The 17979-nt window shown below is 36.8% G+C and overlaps 1 protein-coding gene across 1 annotated transcript in view; it reads right to left on the reverse strand.

Annotated features, from left to right (window-relative positions):
- Nucleotides 1-17979, reverse strand: part of DNAH11 (dynein axonemal heavy chain 11) — a 281146-nt gene that overhangs the window by 42030 nt on the left and 221137 nt on the right. Inside the window, 1 exon segment of the mRNA XM_032483875.1 lies at nt 5393-5597. Coding sequence (XP_032339766.1) covers nt 5393-5597 — 205 coding nt within the window.

The following is a 17979-nucleotide window of genomic DNA, read 5'->3' on the forward strand; positions in this document are numbered from 1 at the left end:
ATCCAGGGTCCAGAGTATGACCATGTTTCATAATCATTTAATATCATGAACCTGTAGGAAGAAACTTCTGGTTTCTGCTTCAAATCTAAAAAATGAGAAGTCATTATTCTACTCACAGCAGGGGAAAAAAAAGCTAATTAACAACTCTTCTTACATCTGTCAGAGAACTGAGGTCACAGGGCAAATATCACCTTGAAAACTGCAGAGATGGGTGAACACAGACAATCACAGCTTATCAGGAACATAGTCACTGGCTAATAACTGCAGGCAGAGCTTGAGAGTTAAACTCCAGGGGAACCAGTCTTAGGGAGCCTTCCAACTTTTGTGAGTTTACTTTCAGGAGACCCATTAGGTTCTCACAGTGAATATCATAAAAAAAAAATCTACTCCTGCTTTGGGCAGGGAAAAGGGAAAAGCAACCATTTTGAAATACGTCCAAAGGAAATCAACCATTTAAAATATGTCAAGAACTTTCTGTTCACTTAACAAGAGCCTGTCCTCAAGGGAAATTACTTTATTAGAGCCTCATCTGACTTGGGAGGGAATAGGGGTTGACTAAACAGCTCACACAGGGGAGATAAAAACAAATGACAAGAAACTCTTCTGAAGGTCAAAGTCCAGTGACTCAGCCCTACTAGGAAACCCTGAGATTTAACCAGAAGCTCATAGGATGCTTCCCATCCACAATGCCTCACTACCACATCACCAGGCTGTGAGAGCTGCCAGACACAGATTCTACTAGAATAGGAGCTTCTAGGGAAATCTAAAGACAAAGGGAGACAAACACAAGGATAGGAGAGGAAACTGAAGACCAGGACACAAAACAGCTACAGCAAACATGACACACAATTTAAATCCCAGCCATATAAACATAAAACTTCACACGAAAGCTCTAGTTACCTCAGTTCAAACTATCCAGTACATCATGTCTGGCTTTCCACAAAAAAGTATAAGGCATGCCAAAAGGCAAAAACAAACAAAAAGCCCCCAAAACAGTCAGAAGAGACAAAGCAAACCTCAGAACAAGACTTGGGTATGGCAGGCATGTTGGGATTATCAGACTGGGTGTGAAAAATAACTATGCTTAATATGCTAAGGGCTCTAATGCAGAAAGTAGATAACACGCAAGACCACACTGACAATGTAAGTAGAGAGATGGAAACTCTACAAAATAATCAAAAGGAAATGCTAGAAATAAAAAACACTAACAGAGATGGAGAATGACTTTGACGGGCTCATCAACAGATTGGACACAGTCAAAGAATCAGTGAACTCGAAGATATGTCAACAGAAACTTTCCAAACTGAAAAGCAGAGAGAAAAAGAACGAAAAAAAGGGAAAAGAATATCCAAGAATTGTGGGACCATCACAAGAAGCATAACAGACACATAATGGGAATACATGAAGGAGAAGAAAGAAAAAAATGGAGAAGAAACACTGGAGGTAATACTGGTCAAGGAATTTTCCAAAATTAATGACACTCACCAAACTATAGATCGAAGAAGCTTACAACATAATAAGCAGGATAAATAACAAAGCATGACACCTATGCATATCATGTTCAAATGACAGAAAACCAAAAACAAAGAAAAAATCTTGAAAGAAGCCATGGGTCGGGGGCGGGGGAAGAAACCTCATTTATGGAGAAAAAAGGGTAAGACTTACATGAAACTTCTCTTGAAAAAACATGCAAACAAGAAAAGAGAAAATATTTAATTGCTGAAAGAACCCCCCCCCCCACCAGCCTAGAATTCTGTATCCTGCCAAATTATCCTTCAAAAGTGCAGGATAAATACTTTTTCAGATAAACAAAACCTGAGAGATTCTATCACAAGTAAACTTGTCTTAGCAAGAAATTAAAAAAAATTTCCTCAGAGAAGAAAAATGATATAGATCAGAAACCTGGAACTATATAAACAAAGGAAGAATGTTAGAGAAGAAATAAATGAAGCTAAAATATTTTATTTTTCTCACTCTAATTGAGATAACTATTCAAGATAATAAAGCCAACAATGTATTCAGGGGTTATAACTCAGAGGTAAATGAAATGAACAACAACAATGTTATTAGGGATGGGAGGGAGGAAATGAGAATATTCTGTTAAAAGGTGTCACTATCCATGAGACAGTATAGTGTTGCTTAGAAGTTGATTTAGATTAGCTACAAATGCATGTAGCAAATGCTAAGGAAGCCACTATTAAAAAAAAAAGGAGTATAATATATATGCTAAGAAAGGACAGGTACTAGAATCAAAAAATGCTCAATTAAAATTAGAAAAGGCAAAAAGAAAAAAATGCCAAGGAACAAATGCAGTAAATAAAAAACAATGAAAAATACAGTAGATATCAATCCCATTATATCAATAATATCTTTAAATGTGAATTGTCTAAATACATCAATTAAGAGAGATGGACACAGTGGACAAAAAAAGACCCAATCACCTGTTGTCCACAAAAAAAATTCACTTTAAATATAAGACACAGCTAGATTAAAGGTAGAGGGATGGAGAAAGATGTACCATATTAACACAAAGGAAAAGAAAGCTGGTGCAGCTACATTAATTTCAGACAAAGTAGACATCAGAATAAGAAAAATTATTAAGAGCAAAGAAAGGCATTACATGATGATGAAAGGGTCAATTCTCTAAGAAAACATAAGAATCCTTAATCTGCATGTGTCTGACAACAGAGTGTCAAAGTACATGAAGCAGAAACTGACTAAACTGCAAGAAGTAGACAAATCCACTCCACTGCTGGAGAACTCAAAAGCCTGTATCCATAATTAACAGCTCTGGCAGGCAGAGAAAATTAGTAATGATATAGTTGAATTAAAAAGCACCATCATTCAACTAGATATAATTGATATTTATGGAATACTTCATCCAATAGCATCAGAATATACATTTTTTTCAAGCTCACATAGAATATTTACAAGATAGACCAAATACTTAGCTATACAACACGACATACCTGAAAAACTTCAAAAAATAGAGATACAAAGTATGCTTTTAGAAGGCAACAAAATTAAGTAAGGAATTGATAACAGAAAGATAGCTAGAAAATTCCCAAAATGTCTGGTAAACAACATACTTCTAAATAGCACAAAAGGAGTCTTGAGAGAAGTTAAAAATATTCTGAAATAAAAATGAAAATGTAACTTATCAAAATGTGTGAGATGCAACAAAAGCAGTGCTTAGAGGGAAATTTATAGCACTAAATACATGTATTAAAAGTGAAAGATCTAAAATCAATTACCTAAGCTTTTACCTTAAGAAACTAGTGAAAGAAGAGCAATATACACCTAATGCAAGCAGATAAAAAATATATATATATAAAACTGGTAGAAAAGTAAAATGGTGTAGCCACTCTGAAAACAATCCATCAGTCCCTCAAATAGTAAACACAGAGTTACCATATGACCGAGCAGCTCTGCTCCTAGGTATGTACCCAAGAAAACTGAAAAATATGTCTGCACAACAACCTGCACAAGAATGTTTATAGCAACATTTAACATCATACACAAAAAGTGGTAAGAACCTGAATATCCATCAACTGATGAGAGTATAAATAAAATGTGTGTCTATCCAGACAGTGGAATATTATTCAGCCATAAAAATGATGAACTGACTTGTGCTATAAAATGGATAAACCTTGAAAGCATTAAGTGACAGAAGCCAAACACAGAGGCCATATATTTTATGATTCCATTTATATAAATGTCCAAATAGGCAAATCTATACAGACAGAAAGAATAATGGTTGGCAGGGGCTAGCTGGGAGGGACAGGGGAAGTAACAGCTAATGGTATGGGTTTTCTTTCTGAGGTGACCAAAATGTTGTAAAACTGATACTCTATGAATAACGTAAAAAGCACTGAATCACATACTCAAAACGAGTATATGAATTATATCTCAAAAAACTTATAAAAATGGGGAGAAATATTATTATTTCTTAATGGACACATCGAGTGTGTATGTTTTATTGAAGGAGAACAACATTTTAGACAAATTTTATTTGTATGCTGCAAAAAAGAATGATGATGACATCAGGAGAAACTGAAACGAGGCTAGGGGTATACAGGAACTCTGTAATATCTTTGCAGCTTTTCTGTAAATCAGCTTAAAATTATTCCAAAACAGAAAAACATTTTTAAAAACTGCTTCAATTAAATATGTAGGGGGAAAGAGGCAAAATATTGATACTTATGAAGCTGGATAATGATCACAAGGAGATTTATAGCTATTTACTGTCATATGTTTGAAGACAAATTAACCAAACTGTCAAGTCTTTTGAAAAAAAAGAAAAGGTACATGTACATATGTTACCATGACAAGACTGCTTTCTTATATGGTCACATGGCATTTCAAATATGGACATGGTCCCTTTCTGTCTTGGTAGTTCGTGTACAAGGCACACACCTGTGGTCCTTTGAACCCTGGGCTGTGGATCGCTCTCCTGGCATGATGCGACGCCTGCCTACAGGGAGACCTGCAAGGAGAACCGTGCCCACTCCACTCTGCCTTGCTCCCAGGGCCGTCTTTGCCCTGCTCATTGACTGGTGCAGAAGTAAATCCAAGTGAAGGCAGTCTCAAACTGAGTCTGAACATGCATGAGAATCCCTTGCAGGGTTTGGTAAAGCAGATTGCTGAGGCTACCTCCACAATCTTTCATTTAGCGGGATCTGGGCTGAGATTTGTATTTTAGGAGGTTCCCAGCTAATGCTGCTGTTCCAGGAACCACCGTTTGAGAACCACGGAGTTATATTAAGAATGGCAAACCTTTTCCATAAAGGGCCAGATAGCAAATATTTTTGGCTTGGCAGTCCATACAGTCTCTGCTGCAACTACTCACTTCTTCTATTGCCTGCTTCCTACATCTTTAGGCTTACTGTGCTATTTTCTTGTTTACTGCATTCAACACTGCACTTAATTATTTTCAGTATTTTTTCTCAGTGTACTTAAAGTCATACATTTGTCTTTAAATGCTAGTCTAACCAGCTGCAAGCCCTTTTTTACTCAACCTTATTCCATTACTCCTCTTTTTCCTGCTTTTGCTCTGAATAAATGGGTCTGCTATCATCCCACCTTCCAGGGCACATTCCCGCTTCCCGAGCTCTGCTTTCCATGACTGATGGGCCTCTTTGCTTGTCCTCGTCACCTGCATCAAACAAGACCCACGGCTAGCCCATCTCCTATCTGGGGCACAATCGTACTCCTCCCTTTGTCAGAAGTATCCTTGAATTGCTCCTTAACTGTTCACATACATCCTCATTTTCTCAGTTAGGTTACAAGACCCTGGAGGGCAGGATTCTGATCTTACGCGCCTGTGTCTGGCACTCTAAGTTGTGCACAGCAGCCACCAAATAAATGCTGGGGGTGATTTCATCATTTTTACCTTAAGTTTCTCCAAATCTGGCCTTTCAATACTGACAACCTCTGCCAGCAGCTGGGCTTCGAGACCATCTTCTGTGACCGTGAAATTGAGGAGGGTTGTCTGAGCTTGCAATTCTGGCTTATAGTGAGGATTTGCCAGTTTTGTGTGGAGGATAAGGTGAAAGTTCTGGTTAAATTCACATTCTTTATCTCCAATCTTGATATACCTAAAGAGAATAAAACACAGACATTCAGGAGATTCCCATGAACCATCACTGATATTAAGGTGTCATTTCATTCCTGTATCCTGATAATACATACAGGCTGTAAAACCAGGTGTTCATGATTTTTCAGCAACTCTCCATTTTCCTAAAGCATAAGAGGAATAAGAATTATACCTGTATATGGTTACATTTCCTTATATGTAAAATGGTAACAGCAGTACTCACTTCATAGTGTCACTGTAACAATTACATAAATAAATTGTATAAAGAACCTGTAACAATACATAATAACTTCTATTATTATGCCTTCTGTGATTAACCTTATATCAAACATTGCTTCTTTAAGGGCAAAATGAAATACGTTATGTATGCATCTGTATGTACACATGATACATACATACAGATTTCATTTTACCCTTAAAGAATAGCAACGTTTAACATAAAGTTAACCACAGAAAGCGTAATTTTATATATATATATGTGTGTGTGTGTGTTATATTATATATACACTGTGTGTGTGTTATATTATATATATACACACACACTTAAAATTTATCTATAGGAAAATGCACATATACTTCAAGTTACCTCCCAGTACTCTGGGCACTGGCTCAAAAGGGAAGTTGAGGAAGCCTGCTGTGTGGAATGCATGGGCAGCATTCTTTTCTGATCACTGCACTGCACCATCTTAGTTTGGATGTATTCCTCCCTTCTGTAGTGTCTCAGAGAAATGCCAGGTCTGTCACGACTTTCCATGATCAGGTTGCATTTCCCCTCATTTGCTTATGCATTTTCACCGGGTTTGGATTCATGCCCCATAAACTTCCATTTTTAATCACTAGCCTATGTCCCCAGATGAAAAGAGAATTTAAACACTTTTCCACTTTAAAAATGTAAATTTAAATGAACACTGACTAAATCAAGTCTAGAATTTTCACTGTTGTTGTCTAATGGGACAGCTCACTATGGCAGGGTTAGGAACTGAGGTAAGAAGTCAGTTTAATTTTGAGGTTTGTGGGGGTAGGGTAGAATCAAAACAAGCCCCTAGCAGGATGACTAATATATTTGAAAGTTATAGGTGTTCAGGTCTCAGGAAGAGATCCCTGGAGAGGAGGTGGAGAGCTCCATCTGTAAAGGGTCAGAGTATAAGTGTTTCAGGCTTTGTTTGCCACATCCAGCTCTGCCATATATTCTTATTTGTTGCTGACAACTACTGAAAACCATCCTCAGCTCTTGGGCCACTCACTGACATAGAGAACAAACTTATGGCTACCAGGCAGGAAAGAGGGTGGGGAGGGATAAATTGGAAGTTCAGGATTTGCAGATACACACTACTATATATAAAATAAACAACAAAGTCCTACTGTACATCACAGGGAACTATATTCAATACCTTGTAATGGCCTATAATGAAAAAGAATATGAAAAGGAATGTCTATATATATAACTGAATCACTTATTAACACAGAATTGTAAAATTAATTGCAGAAATTAACACAACATTGTAAACCGACTACTTCAATTTAAAAAAAGAAAAAGAAAAGAAAGCCTGCTTGCCCATTGCAAGGATCCTCTCGAGGATCCACCGGCTAGCGGCATCAGCGTGACTTCCTCTCAAAGCAACAGCAGCTAATCCCACTGGACTTCCCCAGAACGCCGAGTTCCAATTTTTCCACTCAGCCACTACACAGAACTGTGCTTCTTTTCCCAGGTTTTCAAGAAAAAACAGTGGGAGATTGGCCAACGTGGAGCATGAGGTTCTGACAGTCTTGCTTCTGGGTGCAGGTGGTAAAAGCTTTTAACTGGTCAAATACGTATTTAACCAAACACCTCAGTTAAGCCTCACTCTGTAAGGTGGCTCAGAGACAGCTCAGTGGTTCTAAACGTTCCTTGCACACCTACATATGCTGTGAGGTATTCTCATTCCCCACTTTTGAAAACCAGAAATCTAACTGCTTGAGGGACAGGTCTGATTTTCTCTGTGAAGAGACAGTTAATTGTGGAACTTCCTACGCTGACAGAAGAGAGAAGGATGTCTGCTTATAAAGCTGGTTTTATATTTTGCTCTGAAACATTATTTTGTAGGTTGACATTTCCCAGGGATAGTAAATTATCCTCAACTGGGGCGTTTATGATCTATGAAAGGCAAAAACTGCATAATGACTCAGTGGGTTTTATCATCGCTGCTAGGTTAATTTTTGGTTAATCTCCGATCTGGGAAAATTAAACGGATTGCTAGTGCTCTCTCCTGATTTGAAGGATCCAAAAAACAATGGAGTTAACCAGAGGGGTGGGAAAAGCAAACACTCACTGTGTTGTTTCTCTAAAAGACATGAGACCAGAGGCTGTAACTTCCAGAACACAGCAGGCAGCTCTGAGTGCTTGAGAGGCAGCAGCAGGTGTGAAGGGCACTAAAACTTGGAACTCTACTCTCTTAAAGCAGTGGTTCTGCGACTGGAGCTCCTGCTTCCCAGGAGCAGGACTCTGGCCCCTGACATCGCATCACAGTGAGAAGCAAGTGGGGCAGGGATCTCTGAATCTGGGCTGGAGTTGCTCCCAGAGAGTTTTCATTCATCCCTCCAAGGCAGTGAGCTCCGCCTGCCCTCTCTTCTCACTGGCTGAGAATTGCTGGTTTGGACATGAGAGACTGAGTGTATGAACTCAGAACTGAAATAAAATCGTTTTTTTTCCCAGTACAGACACCATGATTTAATTGGATAGGACACAGGGTGAGCTGTCAACATTCTGCCTCACCTAGCAGTATTGTCATTTTAGAGCCAGAAGGGACCCTAGAGATCATTCAGCTGATTCCTTTTTATGGACCTGAAGAGTTTACGACTTGTCCAAGGTCACGTAGCTTAGTGGCAGAGCTGGGACTAGAACCTGGGTCTCCAGACTCCTAGTATAAAGTTCATTTCACTGCACCACACTGCAGGTTAATATGCCGTTTGGATGGTGACAGCTGGTAACCCCAGCCTTTGTCGACCTTTCTAACGATCGATCACAAGAGAGTGTTGAGAGAATATGACTGACTCAGTAACAATCAATGGCCACTAGAGAAAAAATATAAAGACACAGCTCAGAGAACAAGCCCTGGTGACCTGTGGTTAGACATTCTGTCCTGTTTATGAAAGAGAGTAACACTGATTATCGAGGATTACTCAGCACTAATCAAAGAGCTATGATTTCAGGTAGTTATTTTCACAAAGTGAATTACTTAATTTACAAAATTTTAAAAAATAAATTACTCAATTTACATAAAAGTTTTCTATCTTCTGGCTTTCAGGAAAAGAAAATATAATACTTAAGTATGCCAAAAGTGCACATTAGTTAGCTGAATGAATCACTGTATAATAAAGATGCTCACCCACAAATTAATGATCAATTTAGTTTTCCATGTGTCAGGTTTGCATAAAAATCAGGTACGTGAGGTGATTTCAAAACTCTTTCAAAGTTTATTCACAATCCTACCAAAAGTTATCCTGGGATGATATCCTGGGATGAAAAGATTTGCAATTTCTTTAAGTCATGAAACGTCATTACTATTGTGGAGGACTGATATGCAAATTACATTAAAATACTTGAAAATGATTTCTTGGCGAATGTTCACAGCATTTCTGATATACGGGGAAACAGTTCTTCTGATTATCAGACTTACCTGAAAACCAGAATCTCTGCAAATGGAGAGAGGCAGCATCATCTCAACATAACCAAGAAGAGAGTGAAATCTGAGATTACAGTCTGGATTCCTTACTTCTAAGATACATGTCTGGAAACTAAGGAAATGTCTTTCTACTTTGGCCCTCTTCCCAAGATTTAGTGTAGCTACTGTTGAAAATGTCATCAGTCTTGGATCATAAAAACTTAAATAAATTTCTCTAGTGGTCAGACACCCTAAGTCCGTGAACAAACACCCTCATACCTTTTTATTGCCATGTAAAACCAAACCTGGAAAAGCAGCACCTTCAATTGAGAATAAAGATCTCCTTCTGTGGCAGATCAAAGCCTTTACTAGGAGTGGCTGCAGGAGATCTCTGTTTTTGCAAAACCTTTCTCACAGTGCTATTTTTCAAGAAATTTCTGAAGAGGCTGTATGACTGACTATATTGCAGGTTCGCACTCTAGGATGGGCAATTCAGAGGGCTAAGACGTTCTCTGAAGATGAGGGGTTCCATTCTCCCGGCCTCATCGGAGCAGATTTGTCAAGGAAAAGAGATAGCAGGTGGGTTTTGAGACAAGTAAATAAGATAGTCCCATGAGTTGGAGAATCAAAACACACTCAGAAGAAAAAAAATCCTTTTCAATGGACATCTAAAAGCCTTACTGCAGGTCCTGCTGTTTAAAATTAAAAGCTCCCTGATTAGACTTGCGAGCTCAGGAGCTCTGGCTGAGAACAGCCCAAGGGTCAGGTGCAGCTGGCAGAGGGCAGGTGTTACTTAGCCACCTGGGCAGGAAGGCCTGTGCGAGTTGTCAAACCTGGTTCCTGAAGAAAGCTGAAAGCTGCACAGCTGGCAGGACGTTCAAGGAAAGGAAGGAAAGAAAGTCCTGAATAGAAATGAGTTAACTGTCATGCTGCTTTATACAACCAACGCGTTCTTCTAAGACAAAAGCAAACTTCAATTAGAATTTTTAAATAAAGATTGAAGTTGCAAGAGTCCAGGTACCACTGAACAGAAAAATAAAGTTGAAGACAACCACAGCAGATTATTTCCCTTTTGAGATATATATATATTCACATACATATACCACACATATAAAACATACATATGGTATGTATTTCAATACATCCTTATTTAAACATTATCAGATACCATGAAAAATAAAGAAGTTCTGGTTTCATTTATTTTTTTTCTCTTCTTTCAAGAAAATTGCTTTTGTGAAGAAAAGAATCTAAAGGTTCTTAATCTGTGGCCCTGCTTGGTATTTACTTTCAGATAAAGTCAAACAGTGTTAGCAAGTTGACTGAGAAGAGGCAGGATCTGTAGACCCTGAATGTTACTCTTAAAAAAAAAAACCTTGGTGGAAGGATATAGCTCAGCGATAGAGCATGTGCTTAGCAGGCATGAGGTCCTGGGTTTAATCCCCAGTACCTCCACTGAAACAAACAAACAAATAAATAAATCTAATTACCCCCCCCAAATTTTTTTAAAAAATTAAAAAAATCTTGATTGAACTTAGGAATAGAAAGGTTGCTGGAGGTCTTTTCTGCAATTAAACTTTATTTTTTGGCTTCAGAAATTGGGAGAGACTAGACCGCTGAATTCTAGTATAGGAGGGTATGAAATAACTTGAAAATAAAAATATTCTTACACAGGGACATAATGAGAGAAGTACTTAACTTCAGAGTTTATTGAAAAATCTTAAGCTTTGAGCTCCAGACAGCACAAGCTATTAGTGTGGGATTTACTTTAATATGATTCTATCTTAAATTCCACCAAGACCTCATTCTAATACATCTATAATCAATGACAGAACAATCATATGGCATCAACTCCAAGAAAAGCAACATAATAATATCTAATAAACTGGAAACTTGCTAGCAGAAATGATTCTTATTAATTTTGGTTCAACTTTCAGGAAACTCAGTCATTATAAAATAAACACTCTCTGTAAAATACTGTCTCCCATTCATTTTATTATGTCTATAAAAACAGAAATTTATATCATATAACTAGTATTTCTATTAGTTTTAAGTTTCTTTCTAGGGAATGTTACTTAAAGACTATTACTAAAAGAATAATTACATGGAATTAAACATAGGATGAAGCATAAATTGTCTTGAAAATATTTGTATGTTCAGAAACAAGCTGAAATACATCTTGCAGTAAGGTTACTCCAGCTAAGATTAAAGTTCAAAAACACTTCAATAATATTTGGGGAGATTTGAAAGATTAAAGAGAGATAATTTTATGAAGATGCTTCACAGATCAGCAATTTCTCTAATATGTAAGCCAGTAAATTTGCTTTGGAAAAAGCATGTGTTGATAAATCTTCCCAGATGTGTTTTCTGTCGATTGATACCATAAGATATATTTTACTTAAAATTAGGATTGTCTGGAGTTTGGAGGATTTAATTATTTGTAATTACCCAGCTGTTGTCAGCCTGTGGCCATTTTATGACAGTGGTATCTACTATGTGGGTCAGGTTCAACTGTATATCTTCTCACAGATTTAATGTGCTATTGATGAAACCATTACTAGAACCAAATTAAAGTCTGGGCTGATGTATTGGTCCACAGGGAGCTGTCAGACATGAAAGGAGTAATTAGTATTCATTACTTCATACTCCACAACATTCCAATTATTAATTAACTTCAACTTTTGGACTCTGCTATATCTATCAAAAGCATTTTCTCAGACATTCATTATGAGGAAGAATAGACTAATATTGGTTTTTAAAAAAAGTCCCTGCAAACAAACAGAACTAAAATAAACAAAACCACCAGTAACAGCCAAAAACTTTCCCAGAGATGTGGCTTTCTCTCAGGAGTGTCAAAGTCTTACTCCAAGAGCACTTGGAGAAGATGATACAGTAAAGGCATTCTGGGTGAATGTACCAGCCTGCAATCCCTGTGGGTTGCTTCCTCCTCTTTTTCCTGTTTTTAATGCTATTTTGTCTTTACAATACAAAGGGAAACATATTTGTAACCACACAGGTAATTTGAAAGAGTAACATGAAAATGTAATGGCAGAAGGGGATAGAAAAAATCAAGTAAAATGTTCATTGTTGGAGATCAGAACAGAAAGATCTAGTAGAAAATTTACAAACATGTAGATTAGTATGGGATGGGATCAAGATAAAGTCATCATTTGTCTGTTCCTGATTTAACATTGCCATGGGGTATCTCAATGATTAAACAAAGCCAAATCAACATTTCCCCATCAGTCTTCTTTTCCATTATCTTTTCCTAGTTTTTATTTATTTCTTTAAAAGAAAAGTAATTCCTATTTCTACCCATCTTTTTTATTCTTTCACATCCCCTTCTATCTTGCATATGTATATATATTTTTATACATTTAAAAAAAAATTTTCTTTCTGTCTTTTAAAGACTTTCATGAAGGAACAAGAAGCCATTTGCTTTGTTTAAACTTACTTCTCCTCAGGCAAAAACAATACAATCACTAAAACACCAAATTTTATTCCAAAGTACTTTTAAAGCTTTTAGAAATGGAACTGTTCTCAAAATTTCAAGGGTCTCAAAAAAAGAGGTGGGAAAAACAGGTGGTAGGAATAGTTCCTCATAGGAAGGGGAGGCTAACAGTATTAAATACAGGTATCTTTTGTATTATTAAAAAAACAGCAGAAGAATCAATATTGTTAAAATGGTCATACTGCCCAAGGCAATCTATAGATTTAATGCAATCCCTATCAAATTACCCAGGACATATTTCACAGAACTAGAACAAATCATAATAAAATCTATATGGAACCACAGAAGACCTAGAACTGCCAAAGCATTACTGAAGAAAAAGAAAGAGGCTGGAGGAATACCTCTCCAAGACTTCAGACAATACTATAGAGCTACAGTCATCAAGACAGCATGGTATTGGTACAAAAACAGACATATAGACCAATGGAACAGAATAGAGAGCCCAGAAATGAACCCACAAACTTTTGGTCAACTAATCTTCGACAAAGGAGGCAAGAACCTACAATGGAATAAAGACAGTTTCTTCAGCACACGGTGTTGGGAAAACTGGACAGCAGCATGTAAATCATTGAGGGTAGAACATTCCCTTACACCATACATAAAAATAAACTCAAAATGGATCAAAGACTTAAACATAAGACAAGATACAATAAACCTCCTAGAAGAAAACATAAGCAAAACATTATCTGACATACGTCTCAAAAATGTTCTCCTAGGGCAGTCTACCCAAGCAATAGAAATAAAAGCAAGAATAAACAAATGGGACCTAATTAAACTTACAAGCTTCTGCACAGCAAAGAAAACCATAAGCAAAAGAAAATGACATCCTATGGAATGGGAGAAAATTTTTGCAAAAGATGAAACTGACAATGGCTTGATCTCCAGAATATATAAGCAGTCATATGACAATAAGAAAAAAACAAACAACCCAATCCAAAAATGGGCAGAAGACCTAAACAAGCAATTCTCCAAAGAAGAAATACAAATGATAACAGACACATGAAAAAATGCTCAACATCACTAATTATCAGAGAAATGCAAATCAAACTACGATGAGGTATCACCTCACACCAGTCAGAATGGTCCATCATTCAAAGGTCCACAAATGACAAATGCTAGAGAGGCTGTGGAGAAAAGGGAACCCTCCTACACTGCTGGTGGGAATGCAGTTTGGTGCAGCCACTGTGGAAAACAGTATGGAGATTCCTCAAAAGACTAGGAATAGACTTACCATATAACCCAGTAATCCTGCTCCTGGGCATATATCCAGAAGGAAGTCTACTTCAAAAAGACACCTGCACCCCAATGTTCACAGCAGCACTATTTACAATAGCCAAGACATGGAAACAGCCTAAATGTCCACTGACAGATGACTGGATAAAGAAGATATGTTATATTTATATAGCAGAATATTACTCAGCCATAAAAAAGACAACATAATACTATTTGCAGCAACATGGATGTCCCTGGAGAATGTCATTCTAAGTGAAGTAAGCCAGAAAATGAAAGAAAAATACCATATGAGATTGCTCATATGTGGAATCTAAAAAAAAAGAAAAAGACAAATGAACATAAATACAAAACAGAAATAGACTCATAGACATAGAATACAAACTTGTAGTTGCCAGAGGGGAGGGGGGTGGGAAGGGACAGACTGGGAGTTCGAAATTTGTAGATACTGACAGGCATATGTAGAACAGATAAACAAGACTATACTGTATAGCACAAGGAAATATATACAAGATCTTGTGGTAGCTCACAGTGAAAAAGAATGTGACAATGAATATATGTGTGTTCATGTATAACTGAAAAATTGTGCTCTACACTGACACAACATTGTAAACTGACTATAATTCAATTAAAAAAAAAAACAGCAGAAGAAAGAAGGTTCCTAACTTAGTTCTCTTGAAGACTTCACAACACTTCCACACTACTGGTGAGCATATAAATTTGTACAAACACTGGAAAGCAACTTGGCATTATCTTTTAAAGCCTGTTGTGCACATACTCAACAACTCAACTATTTTACTCCAGAATAGAAACTCTGAGGAACCCCTCGCTGTGTGCACCTGTAGATGTATATATGAGTATTCAATACACTAATATTCATAGAAACGCTGTCTTGTAATAGCAAACCATGTGAAAATAACCCAATGTCCTTCAATAAGAACATTCAATAAATTGAGGAATAGCCACACCATTGAATATTATAGTGATGAAAATTGAGATTAGAGTTACATGAAAAGAATTAGAGCTCAAATCTACACTATAGCCAAGCCTTAGAAATACTGAGTAAAAAAAAAAAAATCAAGTCCCTTTAAACTATATACACTATGATGGCATTTTAGAAAGTCCCAAATCAGACAAGAAAAACCCAATATATCATTTTAGAAAATGCATATATATGATAAAACTATTTTAAATAAAGTAATGAAGTGATAACGAAACCTAGGATGCTGACAACCTTTGGAGAGGAGGCAGAATGAGAAGGAAGAGGGGCACACGGATAGATTGGAGATTAGTGGCCATCTTTCAGTTCATCATGTGACTGGTAGATACATGTCTTAATTATTATGATGATTTATAACTTTTATACACTATGTATTTTATATATATCAGTCATTAAATAATAAAATTTAAATAACCAAAACCCACTTCGGTTCTTGAGAGGCAACTTAAAACATCAAAAGTTATGACTGATTCCTTTCCTCTTCCCTCCTCCTTTTTGCTAATATGTTTCATGGCTCCATTTACGGTTTATCCACACTTGCCAGTCTTCCCAATGTCTTACTCCAAGAGCTCTGGCTTAGCCTCTGGTCCATGCTCCCAATCAACCACATCACTCGTTAAAGATTCAAAGGAAATAATATATATTAACTATCTGTGTGCTATGTATTTTTTCCCCTCATCAGACATGAAAATGTAAACTTAACTCCAAATCACCAAACTAGAGTGTAGCAGATTAAGATCTGACCCAAGTTTCACCTTCCTACTTGTATCCTGATATTAGTTTCTAACAACAATACACTAGTGCATAAAGCCCCACCTCATAGTCTTAAAAGTCTCTCTTGAAAACACACCCGGAGCTAATTCAAGATAGTGGGTTGAGCACTGTATTTACTTCCCTTCCCAGGCCAAATCCTATGGAAATGAGGGAATGATACATGCTTAAAGAAAGAATGAATTCAAAGTCATGTTAGAAAATAAGAATGAATACAAGTAGAAGCAAAATAACTGAGGCATTCAAGAAAGTGAGAGAAACCTAATGGAAAAATTAGCAAAAGTTAACAATAGGCAATTCATGGAAGGCTAATAAACATATCCTTATTAATAATAAAATACAAAATAAAGCAGCAATGAGATAAGGATTCTATTATTTGATGTTTCTATTTGCTCTGGCTCATGATACCTTGTTTCCTTGTGTGTTCTTTAATTTTTGCCTGTGAACTCATGCCTTTTGAATTAGATCTTTCATAATCCCCTAAAGTCTGGATTTATGGATGTTATTCCAAAGAGGATCTTTGCTTCAGCCAAGTGCATCGGGATGTGACCAACCCAAGGCTATCCTAAAATAAGTTATTGGTTTGAGGTATTTTAGGGCATTACAAGTAATACAAATTTGTCTTAAACATTCATAAGAGGGATGGATCTATTTAGGAAATCTCTGGGGATATTTTCCAATCTCATTCCAGGGCCAAGGTAGAGAAAAGAAAGTTTTCTTTCTGCAGTACTGTTTTTCTTTAACTTCTAACAAATTTACCCTTAAATTGCAGGTATGGCACGCTGAGGCTGTAGCATTTTGCAGGAATCTCTTAGCAGACTCCACACATTGAACAGGCCCTAGACTTGGTCCAGGCTCTGTACATCCATCAAAATAGAAACCCAAGGCATCAGGTTTTAGCAGGTACCCTCAGGAAGAAAGCCAGCTTTGGTGTTCCTTGTCTTTTTAATTCCTGCTTTTGGGTCACACTTTTTTTTTTTTTTTTGGTCAACTAAGTGATATATTTCAAATGGTGTCTTTAATAATTTAACTAACATATTTAGTTGTTTTTCAGTATTCACATATTGAATGGCACCATAGTGCCAGAAATAAAAGTCTGTTTTTATTGGTTTTTATTTTGGTTAATCACCTTTCTAAAGGAATGTAGTATGATTCTTATTCATGGAGAACTCATAATCTAATAAGGGTATGTAAGAGTGAAACAAAATTTAAGCATATTGTAAGAATGACATCAAGGGAAGATGACACAGTGACACAGTATAGAATGCACTATGTATGGGAAGCATCAAATGTAGAAAATAAAAGTCCCCATTTAATTGATTAAATAGCAGTTAAATTCTGAATTAAATGAATTTGGGATTTGTAGAAAGAAAAGGTAACTAAAATAGCACCTTACGGAAAGGGGAGATTTTCTGTGTGAAGTATTGAAAAATGAGGCTGGTAAAAGGAAATTCAATAGTATCATACAGGTAAAGCATTTCGTGGGTTTCATAGAAAAGCTTTAATTCAATTCAAAGTAATAAACAATAAACTTTTAATGGGAGTGATGGTAGAAGCAGTAATAGTAAAAAAAAAAAATCATTTGAACCACTCTGAGCTGGAGAGAAGCAAGCAGAGGAAAGATATAAAGGGGTTTCTTCAGTCAGCATGAAAAAAAAATTAAAGGGCTGAACATAGCAAACCATAGATATGAAAACAAAACACAGATAAGAAAACAAGCAAAATTTCGAGGAAAAATAGAATGTAAGAGTAGGAAGAGTTAGATTGGCAAAATAGCGTTCATAGGAATTCTACTGCAAGATGGCAGCGCCTATTTATATGGAAGATCTGGCTAAGAAACTAGGTTTCCATGTATTAAACTTCATATAGTCTTAGGCATCCAAGGAGAGTTTAACTAAGCTCTTTCAGGCCCCATTTTTTCCACCTGTGAAGTCACTGCACCTGCGCCCTCCTGACTGTACAGCATCTCTGTGGACAATCACATCTAAGATGCTTAACTAGCTCTCTAGGGGGATGTTCCTCAACCTACATATTCAGCTGAGAGCTCTTTATTACGCTCCATACCCACATATCCAATGGCTTCTTAGACCTCTTTTTTGAGAATTAGTGTTAAAGCAGTACCTCCATCTTTGAATAGCTAATAAGTGGAGTCATTACCTCTTTCCCTACACTGACTCCTATTCCTGTATCACATCTCTCCATAAATCACACCATCATTTCATCTGGCACAAGA

Source organism: Camelus ferus, chromosome 7, assembly GCF_009834535.1.
Source record: "Camelus ferus isolate YT-003-E chromosome 7, BCGSAC_Cfer_1.0, whole genome shotgun sequence".
Taxonomy (NCBI): Eukaryota; Metazoa; Chordata; class Mammalia; order Artiodactyla; family Camelidae; genus Camelus; species Camelus ferus.